Below are 19,215 nucleotides of genomic sequence, written 5' to 3'. Positions count from 1 at the left end.
AGATTACTTTCATTTTTCCCTTTCAAAAATACATTATTATTATTATTATTATTATTGTGGTATTGGGGTTTGAACTCAGGGCCTTCACCTTGAGCCATTCCCCCAGCCCTTTTTTGTGGACTGTTTGCCTGGGCTGGCTTTGAACCTCAGTCCTCCTGATCTCTGCCTCCTGAGTAGCTAGGATTACAGGCATGAACCACAGATGCCTGGCTCAAAAATACATTATGATAAGTGCAAATCCATGAATCCCTGAGTTCAAACTCCAGTCCCACCAAAATAACAACCACCACCATTATAAGGATCAGTTGCAGTGGCTCATGCCTGGATTCCCAATTATCTGAGAGGCGGAGATAGGAAGACCACAGTTCGAGGCCAGTCCTGGAGGGTGGAGGAAGGAGTACTGAGACCTCCCTGCCCATTGCAAAGAAGAAGTAGAGTGTGATGGTGTGAGCCTGTAATCCCAGCTACACAGGAGGTGTTGGTAGGATTGTAGACCAAAGCCAGCCCAGACAAAAGCATGATATACCCTATCTGAAAAATAAAGTAAAGTAAAAAAGGGTCAGAGGCACAGCTCAAGTAGCAGAACACGTGCACAAGGCTCTACATTCAAACCCCCAGCATGACAAAACATTATGAACAGGAGTTAACACAACCACATTTCCTCCACATCTTGTCCCAACACATTTATTAAGAAAAGCTTTCCATGCTCGCTGCCCCCAAGCCTTCCTTTTTTTGTTTTGTTGCGGTACTGGGGCTTAAACTCATGGTCTTCACCTTGAGCCACTCCACTAGCCCTATTTTAGTGAAATTTTTTTTCAAGATAGGGTCTCTGGGAACTATTTGCCTGGGCTGGCTTCAAACATCAATCCTCCTGATCTCTGCCTCCTGAGTAGCTAGGATTATAGGCATGAGTCACGGATGCCCAGCTCTCTCTCTCTCTCTCTCTCTCTCTCTCTCTCTCTCTCTCTCTTTAAACTGAAACCCTGAAACCTTTTTTTATAAGGACATCTGAAATGGCCAGCTAGCAAAGCAGCAGTCCATCTTACCATCCCCATCTATGAGTCATCCCATGTAGTTTAAATTCTTTGCAGTGAAGAATGACTTCAATTTTTTGAAGCAACATTTCATATAAACTTGATAGAAACCAAATTTATTCTCAGTAGAGTTAGTCGCTTCCTGAGAATTTTAATATTGCTCTCAGAATGGGATTTCCATCTTCTTGGAAACTCCGTATGTGGCCAAGGAGGAGAGGGAACAGGGAAGAAAAGGAATATACCCTGGTTGTTTGCAAATAGTTTGCCTTGCAGTTGAGTTGGAAACACACACAATGTAAGTAATATACACAGACAGACTTGGTGTTTCCCCTACCCTGGGCATGGCCCCTCTAAATTCCCCCACAGAGCTATTACTCTTGGGTATGTCAGACTCAGCCAATAGGAAGAGAGGCCCATTTGAGGACAAATAAATACCCAAGAGTTACACTGCACATTCTTGATTTGACAAGTCTGCATGCTCTAGAGATTGGCCAAGCTCCATGTAGGGGCTGCTAAATATGAACAGGGAAGGGTCAGGGAGGAGAAACTGCACCTCACCTATGAGGTACAGGCATTTCTCTTTATGGGGGCTCCTTATTTGCAGTTAAAGAAACAAGCAGGTTAAAGTACAAAAATCTGGTTCTTGAAGGGTGCCACAGACCATTTGTTTATTTTTTGGCGGATTGGAGTTTGAACTCAGGGCCTCATGCTTGCTAGGCAGGCGCTCTACCATTTGAGCTTCTCCACCAGCCCTTTTCATTGTGTTGAGTACTTTCAAGATGGGGTCTCAAGAACTATTTGCCTGGGTTGGCTTCGAACTGAGATCCTCCTGATCTCTGCCTCCTGTGTAGCTGGGATTACAGGCATGAGCCACCAGCACCAGACTATTTTACTTCTTTATTGTTGATACTGGGGTTTGAATTCACGGCCTTACGCTTGCTAGGCAAGAGGTCTGCCACTTGAACCACTCCTTCAGTCCTTAGACCATTTATTTTAAATAGGAACTTGTACAGTTAAAGAAAGTGCTCATGGTTTTAAAGCTTAAGCTTTTAAATAACTCTGGATTAGTAACACAGAGCTGTCTGATCACAGGTCATCACCCCAAGGTCACTGGATGGTGTCATGGTGGGCTGGACAGCAGTGACTGAGCCTCCCTGAGCTGCAGAAGAGCTGTGAAAGCCACTGGGCTTGCCTCGTGTTGCTGCTGGGAATTTGCAGCCATTAGGCAGCTGGAATTTGTATTAGAGACCAATTTCTGTTCTGTTTTGTTCTTTGAGAGTTGTAACTGCAGACATGATACTTCCCACTAGAAAGGGGCCTCCGAATATTGCATTTCCTGACTCCAGCCACCACCTTGGTGGTGAGCCTCATTAATAGTTACAGAAAGGCTAAGAGGCTGGCCCAAGATTAGAAGGCTGGAAGCCAGGCTGAAGCCCCAGGTGCTAGGGCATGGAATTCACCATCTTCCAGAGCTACTTGTGCTGCCTGTGGTAAACAGACTGATCCTGCTGGGGAGTGCTGTGTGTAGGCTGCATTTCCTCCCACTACCCTTGGGGGTATCTTATTGTTATGTCCCAGGATTTGTGTAGCCCTCTGGTTTAGCTGGTCTTTCCCAGAACCCCGTGGGCTAACACTGAGAAACTGAACACTCTGCTCTCACTACAAAGACTTGTTATAGACACTGACTGAGCCTCATTCACTGCTAGTTTGCATCTTGTATATCCTCCAAAGGCCCATGTGTTAAAAGCCTAGATCTCCTGTGGGGTGACTGCCAGGTGGTACCTTTAGGAGGTGGAGCCTAGTGGAAGGAAGTTAGGTCATTCGGGGTGTGGCCTGGATAGGGCCATTGGGCCAGGGCTGCTCCCTGGCTGTCTTGACATAAGCAGCTCACATTGACATGTGGTTCCACCATGATATGTTGCCTCACCACAAGCCCCCAAAGCAAAAGACCAAGGAACCTTGGAAACCTCCAAAAATATGAGGAAAACAAGACTTTCCTTTTAATAAATGGATTGACTCACATTGGGTCCGTGATAACAAGAGATTATTCTTTTATGTAGTGTTGACTTCCTGGATCCAGAATTCTTACCTGGCATAATTATAATGTGATAAGTAAGTCCCATGTTCTACTTGTGATAAGAAGAGTATGCTGGAAAAATCAGCATATGTCTAACATCCAGGAAGCTAAAACTGAAAATGTACAAATTAATATTCAAACAAGTATGCAGATAAAAATATTTATTTTTTAGTTTGTAAAAATAAATTTTTTATTACAAAGTTGGTTATAAAATTGTTAGAAAGCACATGTGTATAGATTGAAGTAAGAAACATCTACAAACAGCCAAGTTTAGATGTTGGTATTTATTTTCCCCACCTTCTTTCATCACACTGCACACATCAATATCTCACCTGCATTTTAAAACTTGACTTTAAGTCTAGACACTGGGTCACACCAGTACACTTTTTCTCTGTAACATTATTTTTAGGAGTATGACATATGGACATAGTAACAGATCATCTAACAGTTCCCTATTAATTCATATTTAGGATATTTTGCATGTTTCCATGTATCGTTACTAGATCATCTTTGATTATAATCTTTGTATTAATTCTAATAGGCAGAAGTATGAAGTCAGAGGAACCACACATTTTCCAAGGCTTTCCATATATAATACCAAACTGAACTCCAGCAAAGTGACACCAGTTTACACTGCCACCAGCATGTCCAAGTGGGGCCCAATTTATCTGATAACCTCAGGCTATTACCAGTTGTTACAAATAACTCTGATCTCCACTTAAAAGAACTAAAAATAAAAAATGCTACGTTTCTACTTAGACTCTCCTTATTACATTTCATACAAAGTACAGAATTGCAGTGACATGAGTAAAACGGCAAAGGAAGACTTCTCTAGCTTAAGTCATCACAGAATTCAATTAGCAACTTATCCAGTGACAAGATGCCCACCATGAACACCCCACAACTCCAGAGTGAAGCTGTGTCATCCCCTTTGACCACAGAATCAAGAAAAATCATGATCAAATAGTAAGTTCTCTTTGATGGTGACACTGCTTGTATAATCCCACACAGCCACATATGGGAGACTTTTTGGTTTCTTTCCAGGGAACCACAATGAACCCAGAGGGCTAGCTCAGCAGGGGGTCCATTAAAAACTGTCCTGCAGGAGACAATTCCCTGCAGTACCAAGGGACAGCTTCAGGAAGAGATTCAAAGCAATGGAAGCTGATCTTTGCACTGGCTTTGGCAGTGAGCTCAGGGTGGAGTCTAGTTCTGCCATGGCTGTCATGCTCACAACCTGCTCAGAACCCTGACATGCCTGTGTATGAGGATGGGCACAGCAAGGCCAGACTGAAAACTGGGACAGAGAACTTTCTCAACGTGCAAATCTGACAGGCAAAGGTAAAGGATCAAGAACCAGGGCCTCTCAGGAGTCAATGGTGGCTACTGGAGGCTTGGGTGGCTGGAGGGAAGATGGGAAGATGTTAGTCGAAGGACACAGAATTATGGCTAGACAGGAGGAGTTTTCAAAAGATGTCTAGAACAAGCAAATAGAGACAGAGGGTAGAGAAATGATGATGGCCTGGGAGGAAAGTATAATGGGGGGGATGGAGAGTGGCTGAAAGTCAGGGAGTTTCTTTCTTCCTTTCTTTTTTTGTGTTAATGGGGCTTGAACTCAGGGCTTACACCTTGAGCCACTCCACCAGCACTTTCTGTGTAAGGTATTTTCGAGATAGGGTCTTATGCACTATTTGTCTGGACTGGCTTCAAACCATAATCCTCCTGATCTCTGCCTCCTGAGAAGCTAGGATTCCAGGTGAGCCCACGGCGCCCAGCAAGGTAGTTTCTTTACTAGTGACGAAAGGGCCCTAAAACTGGTTGTGTTGATAATCATATGACTTTGTGAACAAACTAGAAACCTCGGGATTGTTCGCTTAAGTGGGTTACGTGTGAATTATCTCTAAATAATGTTTTTAAAATAAAAAAGTACAGAATTGCATCTCTTCAAAACAATGGATGCTCTGCTAATCTGACAACATACACTAAGATAATGGACATGATTAAACACCAGAAGTTCCACCTCAGAACTAATGCTGAGGCTACTTTTCAGGCCCCCAAGAGTGGGGTTCCTTGTGGTCAGAGGCACCACACATAAACAGCCTGGGAACCTGATGTATGAATGGTTCTCTGCTGGACCACAGGAGAGCTGCAGGACGGCATGGGGGCTTGCTAGCACACGCATTTGCATCAGGAATTCTCACATCCCTCACCTGGCTAAGGATGGACTCAAAACTCAGATCAAGGGCCAGAGGCATGGCTCAAGTGGTACAGCACCTGCCTGGAATGAATGAGACCCTGGGTTCAATCCCCAAGACTGCAAAAAAGAAAAGAGAAGGCTACCAAAGGGGCATGGGGCTCTGAGCCCAGGCAGGCAAGGCAAGGGGCTTCCTTAATGGCCCTGACAATTAAAGCAGTACTGTCCAAAAACCTCAATTCCTTCAGCCAATGACTGTCTCCAAAATTCAGAAATCACATTTGTTCCTCTAAATGGACTAAATTGCTCTGTCTTGACTTAACAGAACTTTACCTTGGCATATTGTTCAATAGAACAGTCCCACATTTTCCTAAGTTTGTGGTTTCTGTTTGCTCTCTCCCTTGTTTACAGCTCTATGAGACGCAGAGAACCACAGCCTTCTGATGTTCGCCAGAGTCCACAGACAGGACACCCTAAGCCTTCCATAAACCAATGTCAGGTACACTGCAGAGCACGTGTTGTTCAGAGTGACTGGTGGGCCACTAACACACTGTAACAGAAGCACAGTTGTATAAAAGAATTTTGTGTGATCTTTCCATTTTGCAGGATTTTTAGGTTTCAAGACTGCATCTGGAATTATAATTTTGCTATAAGCCAAAGAGGGGAGAAGCTTTAAAACATCAAGTATCTGTAATTTAAAAATGTTAGTTTAACAAAATAGGACTAACATTACACATCAGAAATCACTCAAATACATCATTTTCCCCACATATGAAAACATTAAAAGAAATATCTCTTCTTGCTGACACGCCATATCTTCATGTCCTAAATGATTAAGGTCTTGACCTTAAAGGTAACATCAAGACTCTGTTTCTGGGTCACCTCCATGGAGCACAGAGACTGAATGAAAATAGAAAATCTGACAGAATGTATTCCAGGGAGAATGTGAAAAACCTGCTGGGACTGAGTGACTTTGTGATCTCATCTCCTGCTGAGGACGTGAACTTCACAGCTTCATCTGCTCCTACTGTGAGTACAAATGCAGCTTTCCAGAAGGACAAACCCAGTGCACTGTGGAAGAACAGCCATATCCTAAGGGGCTGGAATGCAGTTCAATACAGAGCGCTTGCCCGGCGTGTGCAAGGCCCTGGGTTCTATTCCCAGGTAAAATCAGATCTTACCTGGTCCCAGGGAGAAAGGGGAAGGGGTGCTGGATGGCTCCCGGACGACAACCGTATTGGCTGGGCCAGCTCCCAGGCACCAAGAGGGGTGAGTACTCGGGACTTCAGCAAGTTGGCGTGTGGTGCAGCTGTCACACAGTGCTCTGCATCCGAGGCTGCTGACGGGACAGAGGGATTGTCCCTTCCATCTCTGGGCAGCGAGAGGTGAGCCAGGCTCCATTTGCAGTTGGTGTGCGGCACCAGGCTGAACTGGAGACCAAGCCTGGGAGAAGTGCCAAGCTCTGAGGGCAAGACTTTGGGATTCTCACGCCACAGAAATCCACACATGAGGACGTCTGCACTTGCCACGAGAACCTACTGTTTAAGGTCTGGGTTGGCTGGGGTTGCACGGCTAGCATGCACGAAGCATCGCAGAAACGAAACAAGGAAGAGAAAGTCCAAAAGTTCTAGCTTTTCTTCTCAATGTCTTAAAAGCAGAAAAAAAACTAAAAGCAAATCCAGATATGAGTAATAGGAAGTAATATGTTTATCCGTGTGTTCATTAATTTCGCTTTTAGTTAAAATGTTATAGGGAAACAAGCATGGTGCAGAGTTCCGTGGTCTGTGAAGACCAATGGCTCAGCACACATTCCCCGCCACCACACGGGTCTCTGCGCTCCCAAATCTGGAGACACGATGTCAGGACAAGGCTGGGATGAAGTACTGCAGGGACACGTCTTCATGGAGCAAGTCGAAATGAACAAGCCTGTTAGCCACAATGTCTGGGGAAAGAAAAACCCATGATCTCAAAACCCACTACAGCACACGCATTTGAGCCCCACCTGGAAGATCAGAACAGCCACCCACCCTGGGCACTTCCTATGGCAGGTGTCCGTCTTCTCGGAGGGCCTCTGCAGAAGTCATAGCATGAGCCAACTGCCACCCTCAGGGGACAGAATGGTAAAGGAAGAATGAAGCTGCCCAGGCCGCAGGAGACAACCCAGAAAGTAGGCTTCCTGGAGAATGCCATTCACCCAAATCTACACCCTTCCAGGTAAGGGCAGCTGCGCTCCAGGCAGTGACGGATGTGTGTGGACAGCCAAGTCTCCATAAGCCCTGCACACAGGACAGCCACATTACACACTCCTTAAGTACTGACACCACACCCTTCCATGGCCTCTCTTCTCTGTGGTTTCTTTTCATCCCACTCATTTAGAAGGTCTCGTTTTGACAAAGCCACCTGGAAGTCTGTTTTTTCTCTACAGTGTCCTGAAGACCTGAATGTTCTGAAGGGCAGTCTGGGGGCAATGAGCACAGGTTAAATGGACAATGAAAGGAAACGAGACAGCATGAGTGGAACCGCACACAGGCCTCTGAGTGTGCAAACCTGACAGACCCACGAACATGGGTGACTATGACACTGAACCATGACCACGTGGCTTTGGGCTCTCAGGCCCTTACTTGGTGTCTCAGGGTTGTTCCTCACTGCCATCCTGGGCACTTCCAAATCCATGAGACTTTAAAAGCCTGGCTGGTCTAGAAAGCTTATTTTGCATTTACAAGACTGTATGCAAGATTAGACTAGGGGTGACTAACGGATCTGAGAGAGAAAGAAAAACCAGAGGAGCCAACGCACTGCATAAGGCCTTTGTAGGATTCACTTGCTGTCCTGCAAGAAACTGGAGGAGCTTCTTGATGTCTACATGCACCTCAGTCATCTCCTCCGGGTGTCTGTCTTGAGAGGCGTTTGCAGAGGCTAAAATGACAGAAATGTCTTTAAGTATGTCTCTGGATGTAACAGGGAACCTGGAAATATACAATCTTCTTTTGGGGTTTGGAGTTTCAACTCAGGGGCTCACGCTTGCTAGGCAGGTGCTCTACTATTTGAGCCACTCTGCCAGCCCGTAAGCATTGTCCTTACTGATCCTTTTAACACCCTGCAGAAATATTTCAACTTGTAAATGTCGTTACTCATTAAGCAAGCATCTGTTAGGTCCTACCTATTTAACATGCTATGAAAATTTCCAAGAGATCTTCACTTATGGAACTTGAAATATGCCTCAATTTCCCTGTTAGATGAAAGAAAACTATATTTGGTACTCACTATGAATTTAAAAGCTGAAATGTACATAGCTGATGCAAGGCCTCTTACACTCATATAGAATGGAAAAAAAAAGAAAATAGTCTTTCAACTTCTGGAAAGTTCCAAAAGTCAGTCCCACTTTGTGCTTATGAACATAAACAAACGAACACCACCCAAAAGGAATGTCACACAATGCTGTGAAAGCCTTGATCAAGCAGGTCTTGCTCTGCTGGAGCAGTATACCCTTCACTACCATTGTGTATCTCAACAATCTTAATTCTGTGAGTGACCAGGCCTTTTTTATCTGCTTGGGAACACATGTATCAGGAAATGATTTTTCTCTGGTCCTCTGTCACCTCCCTGCTTCAGCACACAGCTAACTGTACACAAGCATTCCATCACTCCCTCCCTCACTGCTTACTGAACTGTCTCTACAGTCTTTTATTGCCTTGTACAAGATGAAAAATGTGTGGTCCAGGATAACTGTGTCACACTGGGAAACTGCTGAGCTAATTTTATAAATATTAGCAAGATTAAAGAAGGAGAAAATAAGAAATGTATCTGTCCTTTTGACTCCATTCTGGGTGAGAGGCTAAAATCTTTTAAGGCAGGACGAGAACTGAGGAGCCAGAAGGGATCTGGGAGGTGTCTCAGCAGGATCTGGATTCTGGAGAGGAGGAAGGAGCCCTGTGTAGGCCCCTTGGCTGCTGGTGGGGTAGCCCCTTGCCCAAGAGGCCAACTGTCTCACCATGCTGCAGGGACAGGGGTCCAACCTTACTTCGTTCCCCACTCACGAAGCAAAGACACACTATTTCAACCTTTCACATTAAGAGAACTCAATGCATAGGTGATCTAAAACATCTGATTTACCCACAGCAAAATATAACCTGTGAGAAAACTTACCTTCTGGAGGGTTTCCAAGATCCTTAAAATGAGTGGTAACACACACTAGCTCAGTTTCTATCTTCAAGTTCAACTCTCCATTTAGGTTTGCTTCAATAATCTACAAATTGAGCATTGAAAAATAGCCTTAAAATACAAAAGGAGGAAACTATGGGCACTGGCTCCCATAAAGCCAGGTGACAAGGCCACCCCACAAAACCTCAGAACACCTTAGAGGGCACCAAGTCCACCTGGTATCAACAAGAGAGCAGCTAAGTCCCAACAGCCCAGGACTCAGAAATTCCCCCAAACTCCTAGCAAAGAACTCAGTGGGAGATGTGATCCTGGAAAGTGGGAGGCACCCTGCCTGGAGACCGTGACAAATGTCTGCTCTGGAGGCCTGTGCAATGATGGGTGCTCCTTCACAGCAGGAGTGAGGCCTGCACTGGAAAGGCACAGAGCAGAAGGATGGACCCCAGCTGAGCAGGACAGACACCAAGAGAGCTGAGGGAAGGTTACAAGAAGCAGAGAAGAAAGATGTATCTCAGAAAGCCCCAGAGAGGTGGCTCCAGGACAGTCTTAATATTTTGAGGATACAAAGAATAAATATGTCTAAATTAGAAAACTATCTTTTTTGGGGTGGTGGTACTGTACTGTGGTTTACACAGGGCCTTGCATTTGCTAGGCAGGTATTTTACCACTTAATCCCTGCCCTCAGCTCTTTTTGCTTTAATTATTTTTTTGAGTCTAGCATTTAGACTTGGGCTGCCTGGACCCCCATCCTATTTATGCTTCTCAAGTAGCTAGGGTGACAGACTCATGCCATCACACCCAGCTTTTTTTGGTTGAGGTGGAGGTCTCACTAACTTTTTGCCTGGTTGGCCTCAAACCACAATCTGTCCCATCTCCATCTCCTGAGAAGCTAGGATAATAGATATGAGCCACCTGTGCCTGGTCTAAAAAATTCTCCGTCCACTCCCACATCTACAATGAAACCTCCTCTACTTTATAGTACTGAACATCATCACTAAAGGACTGTGACTGAATCATATATATGTAATCTGAAAAGAAGAAAACCAGAACCAGTAAGTCCACCTAAGAGAGCTGAAGACGTTCTGCAGGCAGATGCAAAGTGCAACCCATCATTTCTGTTGTAACCACACATTTAATATGATCACAAAGCTACTGGAGTTTTCTGAGAACACAGCCTTATTTACAAGTACATGAGGTATAGGGTACTGCCTGATTACCACAACTGACTCCTCACAGCACAGCTGGGAGGCAGATGAGGCCTCTGCCTCTTCCTCACATCTCCCCCATCAGGGTTGTCTCTTCAACTCCTGCTCTCCCTGCCCTGAGTCTGTCCCCACAGGTCATAGAGGCTCCCTTTCAAGCCCCTATCCCAATGTAACACAGTATGGTTTAAGACTTGCTAACCTGCCTGTGGGATGCTGTATTTCTCTTCTGCAAGTTGGTATCAGCCTGTTGTTAGAGCCCAGCAGGTCTACGGAAAGCACTCGAGCAGTGTGTTGTACGCATTTTGCCAGGTAGTAGTATGAGTGAACCACGTGAACTGGGAAGGTGAGCACAGGTGTCACCATGAGCAGGGCCATACTCAAAGTGCTAAAGGGAGAGAGGAACGGCAGGGCATCCCATCTGCACAGCTCTGCTAGAGTCCTGTTTAGGGAATATCACCTAGTTTTCCTCATTTTTGTCCCTTAAAATTGCTGAATTTGGAATCTTTCTCTTTCAAGAAACAAAACGAAAAGGGGATTTTTGAATTTGGGTGAACTCTTATCTCTTAGCCTTTCCCCCAATTTACTTGTTGCTTATCTACTAAACTTAAGTAAAAGCATTCATTTTAAACCTTTTTCTATCATTAACCCAGAAATTCATTGCCACATTTCTTAACCTCTTCTCCCACAACCTGAACAATACTTGACTGAAATAAAATTCACAAAGTAGTCCTTGTGACCGTTTTGACTCCCACTGGGCTCTGTAAGCTAACACACGATGAACACTCATGTTTACACCCCCGATCTGTAAACTACCATGGTAAAAGAGCAGTGTGCACTGGTTCTAGACTCACTTCAGGCTTACATGCTCTCTGTGTCTTCCTGTTTCTAAAATCCGAGTAATGGATCTTTAGATTCCAACTCTCCCCAATCCACCAAGTGTCTAGCATATGATAGCACTGAATCGACACTTTGTGAAGGAATTACCAACCAATCAATTCCCTGAACAACAGTCACTCATGCTTATTTTCTTTTTCTTTTGGCAGCACTGGGGCTTGAACTCAGGGCCTCATGCTTGCTAGGCAGGTGCTCTACCACTTAAGCCACCTTGCCAGCCTTCGTGCCTACTTTATGATGCAGTTTTTATCTGAACTACTACGAACATCCATAATCAATTTCTTAACTATGTGGACGAGATCTTACTTCTTTCAATAACTTCTTTAAGTAACAGCACTAATTGTACCGTAAGTTGTCTCTAAATTTACATAAGTGATAGAACAGTTGTGATAGCTGCATTTCATGCTCATCGAGGGTGGTAATACTCAGCACTAGTGCAAACACACCCAAAGGTATGGCTGCAAAGCCACCCTCTTGTAGCACATCATGGCGCCTCTACCCGAAAGCGTGCTCTCACTGGAGTTGTTCAGCTGATCCTCTGAAGTCTGTCTGTGACCTCACATTTGAAGTCACCTCCAGCGGAGCACATCTCTAAGCACTGCTACTGGATGTGGTCCAAACACAGCATCGGCACCACCAGGTGATGGTCAGACTGCCCCAATCCACCTTAGGAGATGCACAGCCACGGTAGGGCTTAGAAGCAGTGTCTTGGAACACGCTGTGGATTCTGGTGGTACTTCTTCTGCACTCGTCATATACACAAGCCACTCTACAAGTCACTTCTTGCACTGACTTGAAGTAAGGGAAGGAGCACCCCTGAGGGGAAGGTGACCAGTTTTAGAGTGCTGAGCTCCACACATTTTCCTTGGCTCTACTGCCCATCATTTCACACACAGGCTCTTGCTTCCCAGCTGGATCTCATTACGAATTTGTCCGTCCAACCTGACAACCTTCCATTTAGCAATTCCAGATTATAGTAGCCTCTTCACACAATGACTGTGTTTAAGACATGCCACAGAAGAAAAAACACTTCTGATGATTCTCCCTATGCTACCCTTCAACTTTGCTGAATCATTTCCACAGAACAGAAAGAACAAATACGTCCTTCAATTAATTGCCTGGCCTTCTCCCATGGGTCACTCTGAACCTTCTGGAGGTCCCAAGGTACCCTAGAGGAAGCCATCCTGACAACTGAATCAACACCATGGCAGTCGCCAAACAGACAGTGCCTTCAGGACAGTGCACACTGCCTTGTGGGAAGCAGGCCTAGACACAAGTGAGATCTGTGAAGGTGAAGTTATAGGGAAAAGCTTCCAGTGGGTGAACCCAACGTGAGCACTGGTCTCAGGTGAGCAGGAGTCAAGGAAAAAACACTCATGAATGTTTCCTGGATTTCAAATAACTTTTTTGACCTAACAATACATTGAAGATAAGTTTCATTCTTGATCCATGCAGCAACACTGATTATGACCTACTGAGGGGCAATGCTACTCTGCCCACTGGGACACAAAGATTAGGACAGGGTCTCTCCCTTCCCGTGAGAAAGAAGTTCAGCAAGAGCCTGAGGTACTGGAAGATTCAGTGCACACTGGCGAGACTCAGTAGACGAAGGGCTTCCTGCCAGGTAGTGGGAAAGTCTGCAATGAACAGCAAGAATGGATAAGCACTTCCAGGAGACAACAGACTAAGAAGCTGAGCATTAAACAGCCACGACACAGCAGCTGAAAAGGGGTTCTATGGGGAATGACAGTCCAGGGTGATCTGCAGGGAGGGTCTGGTAGATTGGGAAGATCAAAGATTTACATTCATCAGGTAGACAATGGCTTTTAAGAGATTTAGGGACAAGTAAATGTGGTTTGGGGGCCGAGTGAAGGGAGAATCAGACAAGCCCAGGTGGAAACGAAGATCATTCACAAATTCCCCATCATTATTAATTTTGTGATGTGGCAGCTGGAAATCATGGAATTAAAAAAAAAAAAAAGTCCATCAGTTTGGTGTGAGAGCTGCCTGGAAGGCAGACACTGTGACGTGGTGGCCTTTTTCCACGACTCACTGAGTGATGGCTGTGATACGGGGCCTTGGTCCTTGGCTCACTGCGTGAGGGCTATGATGTGGGGCTTTGGTTCATGGCTGAGTGATGGATGTGATGTGGGGCCTTGGTCCATGGCCCACTGATGAAGACAGTTGTGATGTGGAGAGGGCTTGGTCCATGGCCCACTGAATGACAGATTGAACACTCCATGCTCATCATCAATCATATCAGTGACTCATTAAAAGTACACACACAGGTGATAAAAGATTAACGTTCTGGGGCTATCGCTCAGTGACAGCATGTATTCTTAGTATATACTGGGCCCTGGGTTCCATCTCCAGCACCAAACAAACAAAAACAATGTAATGTTCTGTCCAAACTAAAAGGAAAAACACCAGAACCATTGAACACATTCTTCATGTATTACAGGTATAAATATGAGGATTAAAGCCAAACATGAAGGCTTTCCCAGTAAATGAAGTGGAAAAGCAGTAGAACAGGTTCTCAATGGCAACTGTATGCTGCTTGGCCTCAACACCAGACCAGGCCCTCCAAAGCAGGGCTGTGAGGAGGAGAAACTCACTTTCTGGATGCCTTGCGGTGGCACAGGAGCAACGGCGCTTGGGTCTTTGCAGAGTCCACCTCCCAGGATAAGCATCCCATGTAGGCTAAACCTCAGGTAAAATTCTTTTCTAAAGAAGTTCTAACTTACAAGGTGATTGCTGATGTTTTTCATTTTTTCCACAACACTCTTCATAGTCTTCAAGACTGGTAAATAAATACTAACCTGTAAAACCAATATGAGAAATTACAAGACATAACAGGTGTTCGGTAACTAATTTTGGATTGTATGCACATTCAAGAACTCTAAAATCCTGATTTAAGATTTTTCTGAATAAAGTTTTTAAAAAAATGAAAGGAAAAACCATTTTATAATTTCACTAACTTACAGATAGATGTTCAAGCAAAATTAAAGAACTGCCTCCAGTTACCTAGGCAACCACACCCCAAAGGGCATTCTTTTGTTTTAATAAGGAGGACAGCATTTCAGCTGAGATGCCTCTCTACAGGTCCAAGGGGAATAAAAGCCAAGCACTCAGCAAAAAGACTTCCCCTGAGGAATATTTATATACAGGACCCAGGGGCCTTTTCTGTACTATGTGCAAAAATACAGCAAGCAGTTACTGCAACTCACCTGGGGCTGTGCTACTAATGGTGCTTCACAAAATACTGGCTTTTTCCACGTCAGTATAGACGTCTTCTAGTGAAAGTCAAATAAACATCTAATACAATATGTCTGTGATTTCTTCTTGAATAAACTGTGAGCAAGAGGCAAAGGGTCTTTAACATCACCCTTCTTAGTGGCTGTATGGTTCCTCTCAGCACATGGTTAAGCTAGGATCTAAGTTAGGAAAATGCCTCTGTGACTTTCTTACACACATCAGGACATCAAGTCCTATGAACCCAAACTGGTGCCTAAGGTCAAGTCCTGATAATACAGACTATCTTCCCAAGTATGGCTTCAGTGTTGTTTTATTTTATTTAAAGGCATTTATTGAGTACAGAATCCTCCCTCATAGGTGTCAAGAGTATGGCATTCCTACTGCATGCGACAGCTTTACAAGCGATTACATAAATAACAAAAGGCAAAGATTCACATCTCTTTTCCTATCCTTTAAACACGAATACCACTTTCTTTTCAGAAACTCTCCACCTTTTACACAACATACTGCAAGATCACAACAGGAATTCTCGAATTCAGATCTCGCCCTTTAATGTGTGTGTGCAACAGGACTGTGGGTGACACTTACATCAGAGTCTGGGATCGAGGGTTCTTGAAGGTCCTTCCACAATTTTCTAGGAATAATCTTTACGGGGATGTCATGTGTCACAGTGCGACTACTGTTTGACATAGATAACTGCTAAGAAAAGAGTGAAAATATTTTTTGTTGTCAATATTGAAAACAAAATCAAACCAGACAACTACGGGTAAAAAATGTGAAATACCCAAGCCTAAGTGGAATTTTCTCGGTTCATCTACTTGAAATCCACCCAACCCCGATTGATGGTGTGCCTTTTCTGCTCTGGGCTCTGTGAGTAGCTGGGAAGTATGGTTTTTGAAAAAGACAACAAGGTCCTGGATATGCCAGTGGGACAAATGCATCAATAAGAAAGCAAACAAACAAAATGATGTGAGATGCTCATTAGAGCCTTAAAGAAAACACAGCAGTGACCAGGCTGGGAGAGGGGGAGGGCAAGGGAGAACTCTCTGAGAGGGTGGCATTACAGATGACAAAAACTACAGAAGCTGACTTCATGGGAAGACGGGGACAGAGTTTTGAGCAGGGGAATAGTATACAACACTGGGAGGTGGAAAGAAGCAAACTTGCTATTCTGAGACAACCCAGAGACCATTCTTCATGTACTGGACCTCCCGCATGGGTGCATTCTCTGTACTGCTGAATCGATAAACTATACTTATCTACTTCTAGGAGCTTCTGTGAGACTCTGAGACCAAAGTATCTTGTACTTTTAGATAGGATGTTACTAGCTTACTTTTCCTTAAAAAATTAAGGAGACTCCATACTTACATCATGACATGGAATGGTCTGATTAGCTCTAAAACTGTCTAACTGCCAAGAATTGAGAAAAAAATTATCAAGAACAATTGACAAGTCCTGTTCCAAATACAGCTTGATATCAAATACAATGGTCACCAATAGATGTGCAGAGCACATACAACATACAAGAAAGGAGAGCTGTAAGGATAACAGAGGCCAGACAGTACTGGTGCTGAGCACTCAAGGAAGAGTTTGAGACAGAAGGACATAGACTCCAAGTGGAAGGTTCAACATCACCAGTCTTGGAGGTGGGAGTCAATGGGACACATCCAGGAAAACACTCAAAGGGTAGTAATTTGTAATCTGTCTCCAAGATAGGTTGGGCCATATGTGAAAGGCTTTGAACATATGTGAAAAAATGAACTTCATTGGGAGGATCAAAGTCCAAGGCCAGCCCTGGACAAAATTTGAGACCTTATCTGAAAAGTAACTAAAGCAAAAGGGGCTGGGTGTGGCTTAAGTGGTAGAGCCGTGCCTAATCAGCACAAAGTACTTAGTTCAAACCCCAGTATCACAACCTCCTTCTCCCCCACATCACCAAGTAGAAATGTGAACTTTATACTGTGTGTGTATGCCGTGTATGTTGTGTATGTGTGTGTTCTGAGGACAGTTGTGCACTAAACTCACCTGGCAGCAGCAGGAAAGGTAAGTGTGTTAGCGAAGAATGACTGGTTATTTAAAGGTATTACAGCAGGTAAGAGTGGAGGAGGAAATGGCAAAGAGAAAAATGGACAGAAATTATAATTTCTAGACTAGGTAACAATACCACTGAAACAAACAGAGCTTCTGAATGTCTTACTATTTGGAAAAGGCAGCATGTTAGTTGAACACTGTGTGATCACAACATTATTTTATTTAACTATGTATTTCAGTAGTACTGGGCCTTGAACCCAGGTCCTTGTGCTTGCAAGGCAGGTGCTCTACCACTTGGACTACACATCCAGCCCTCCAACATTATTTTAAAACAACAAGGATTGAACACCCAACTGAAAATAAATTTAAACCAAACCAATTAGCTTTCAACAACACTGTTAAAAAGCTCAGGCTTGTCACTCCTTGCATTTCTTCCAGGTCAAGACCCTTCCAGGAAATTTCAGAAACCTCATTCTTACTCACCAGCTCCACAGAGATGGTTAGGCAGGGAAAGTGCTTATTAGTCAGTTTGATTTTCAAGGCTTTGGCATTCTGGGCAGTTTTCAAGGCTCGAGATAAGTTTTCCGATGTGAGTTCTAAATAAATCTCATTGTTTTCTGCAGAGACCCCTTCCATTTGAAATTCACTGAAAAAGTTCTCCTGTGGGAAGAGAATGGGCGTCTGTGGCCTTTCCAGTGGCACTTGGCCAAGTCTGGGGCCTCTGGGAACTCCTGCTCACCTGCTCCAGCTCACACCACATGCTCACTCCACCACTGGCCAGCTTGTCTGAGAGGATGAAGTTCAGTTTGTCGGGGCTAATGCGGAGTGTACAGATTTTGGCCAGCTTGGCTATCATGCTACCAACTCCTGAAACAAGAGAGGTAAAGTAAGCCAGGCTCCAGTGGCTCACGCCTGTCATCCTAATTACTTGAGAGGCTGAGATTAGGAAGATCTCAGTTGGAGGCCAGCCTGGGCAAATAGTTCTCAAGACCCCATCTCCAAAAATAACCAGAGCAAAATGGATTGCAGGTGTGGCTCAAGTAATGGAGCACCTGCCTTTGCAAGTGTGAAGTCCTGAGTTCAAACTCCAGTCGTACCAAGAAAAAAAAAAAAAGAGAGAGAGAAGTAAAGTAAGGAGTTTCTAAGATGCTATTGGGGTGGGAGCCATTGGCTCATGCGTGTAATCCTAGCTACTCAAGAGGCAGAGATCAAGAGAATCATGGTTCGAAGCCTGCCTGGACAAACAGTTCGTTAAGACCCTATCTAGAAAAACCTATTAAAAAAAAAAAAAAAAAGGCTGGTGGAGTAGCTCAAGGTGTAGGCCCTGAGTTCAAATCCCAGCACCACACACACACACACACACACACACAAAAAGATGCACATTATTGGGCTGAGGGTGTAGCTAAGTAGAACACTTATGTAGTAGTGTGTACAAGTCCCTAGCTTCAATCTCCAATATCATAAAAAAAGATAACTTTAAGAGATTAGAAAGGACAAGGAGGGCTGAACTCTGGTGGCTCATGTCTGTCTTCCTAGTTACTTGGGAGGCTGAGATTGGGAGGATCTCAGTTGGAGGTCAGTCTGGGCAAATAGTTCATAAGGCCCCATCTTCAAAATAACCATAACAAAATGGACTGCAGGTGTCACTCAACCAGTAATAGCACCTGCCTAGCAAGCATGAGGCCAAGTTCAAATCGCAGTACCACCCCCTTCCAAAAAAAAAAAAAAAAAAAAAAGACAACAAAGAGGGCTGGGCTTATTGCTTGGTGGTACAGAGCTTGCCTAGCATGCAAAGGGTGTGGGTTGATCCCCAACGCCACACACACAAAAAAAGGACAAGGAGAACATTGTCTATGCTAGAGTTCATCGCTAGCTCATCCAGGTGCTTCACCACCGCTGACGTCATGCCAGTCTCCCAACAACCTTGGAGGTGTGCAGCACACATCATCAGTGCTTAGAAAGAAACAGAGTCTCAGAGACTAGCAGGCACCTAGGAGCCATTCATAAACTCGGCACAAATTTACGGACCATAACTGAATGCAAAGCAAGGTCTGGGCGCTGGGAGAAATGGGGTTGGGATCCTAGCAAAACAATAATCCTACATGATCGGAATCGAGTTCCCCCTTCATCCAGCCCACGCCCACCCTCCTGCAATCCCGAGCTCCCGCCGCACGCTCTCGACCTCCTTCCCAAGCTCCCTCGCTCCCCCCAGCTCACGCGTGAAGTGGTTCAGGCAGGCGGTGTCCAGGATCCTGGCACGAAACCTCATGGCTGCGATCAGGCCCCACAGGTAGGGTTGTCTATCTGAGGAGCACCGGGGGTCCTTTCCTGAGTGTCCCTCCCGGAAACGCGGCCGCGCACACAGGG

General features: G+C 44.8%; 1 protein-coding gene across 2 annotated transcripts; it reads right to left on the bottom strand.

The window, feature by feature from the left end:
* Positions 1–3,257: 3,257 nt before the first annotated feature.
* On the bottom strand, positions 3,258–19,215 carry Hus1 (HUS1 checkpoint clamp component). 2 transcript variants are annotated; one of them, XM_020165405.2, is made up of 8 exons: positions 19,066–19,215; positions 17,588–17,715; positions 17,332–17,508; positions 15,406–15,516; positions 14,307–14,381; positions 9,452–9,551; positions 8,102–8,221; positions 3,258–7,247 (listed from the first exon to the last, which is right to left on the bottom strand). In XM_020165405.2, exons 1-8 carry the CDS (start codon positions 19,115–19,117, stop codon positions 7,165–7,167), a joined length of 846 nt encoding a protein of 281 aa, XP_020020994.1. In that variant the 5' UTR covers positions 19,118–19,215; the 3' UTR covers positions 3,258–7,164. The 2 variants fall into 2 exon arrangements, with proteins under 2 accessions (XP_020020994.1, XP_020021002.1); XM_020165413.2 differs by having other exon boundaries at positions 15,406–15,513.

Source organism: Castor canadensis, chromosome 2, assembly GCF_047511655.1.
Source record: "Castor canadensis chromosome 2, mCasCan1.hap1v2, whole genome shotgun sequence".
Lineage (NCBI taxonomy): Eukaryota > Metazoa > Chordata > Mammalia > Rodentia > Castoridae > Castor > Castor canadensis.
The sequence above is the reverse complement of the archived record's forward strand: the minus strand, read 5'-3'. Positions and strand labels throughout refer to the sequence as shown.

Coding starts and splice junctions, on each gene's coding strand:
- Hus1 (XM_020165405.2), bottom strand. CDS start 19,117: ATGAGGTTTCGTGCCAGGATCCTGGACACCGCCTGCCTGAACCACTTC. Junction 15,517..17,331: donor TAACCATCTCTGTGGAGCTG/GTGAGTAAGAAT, acceptor CTCTTTTCTTAG/CAGTTATCTATGTCAAACAG. Junction 7,248..8,101: donor TCCTACAAAGGCCTTATGCA/GTGCGTTGGCTC, acceptor TTCTTTCCCCAG/ACATTGTGGCTAACAGGCTT.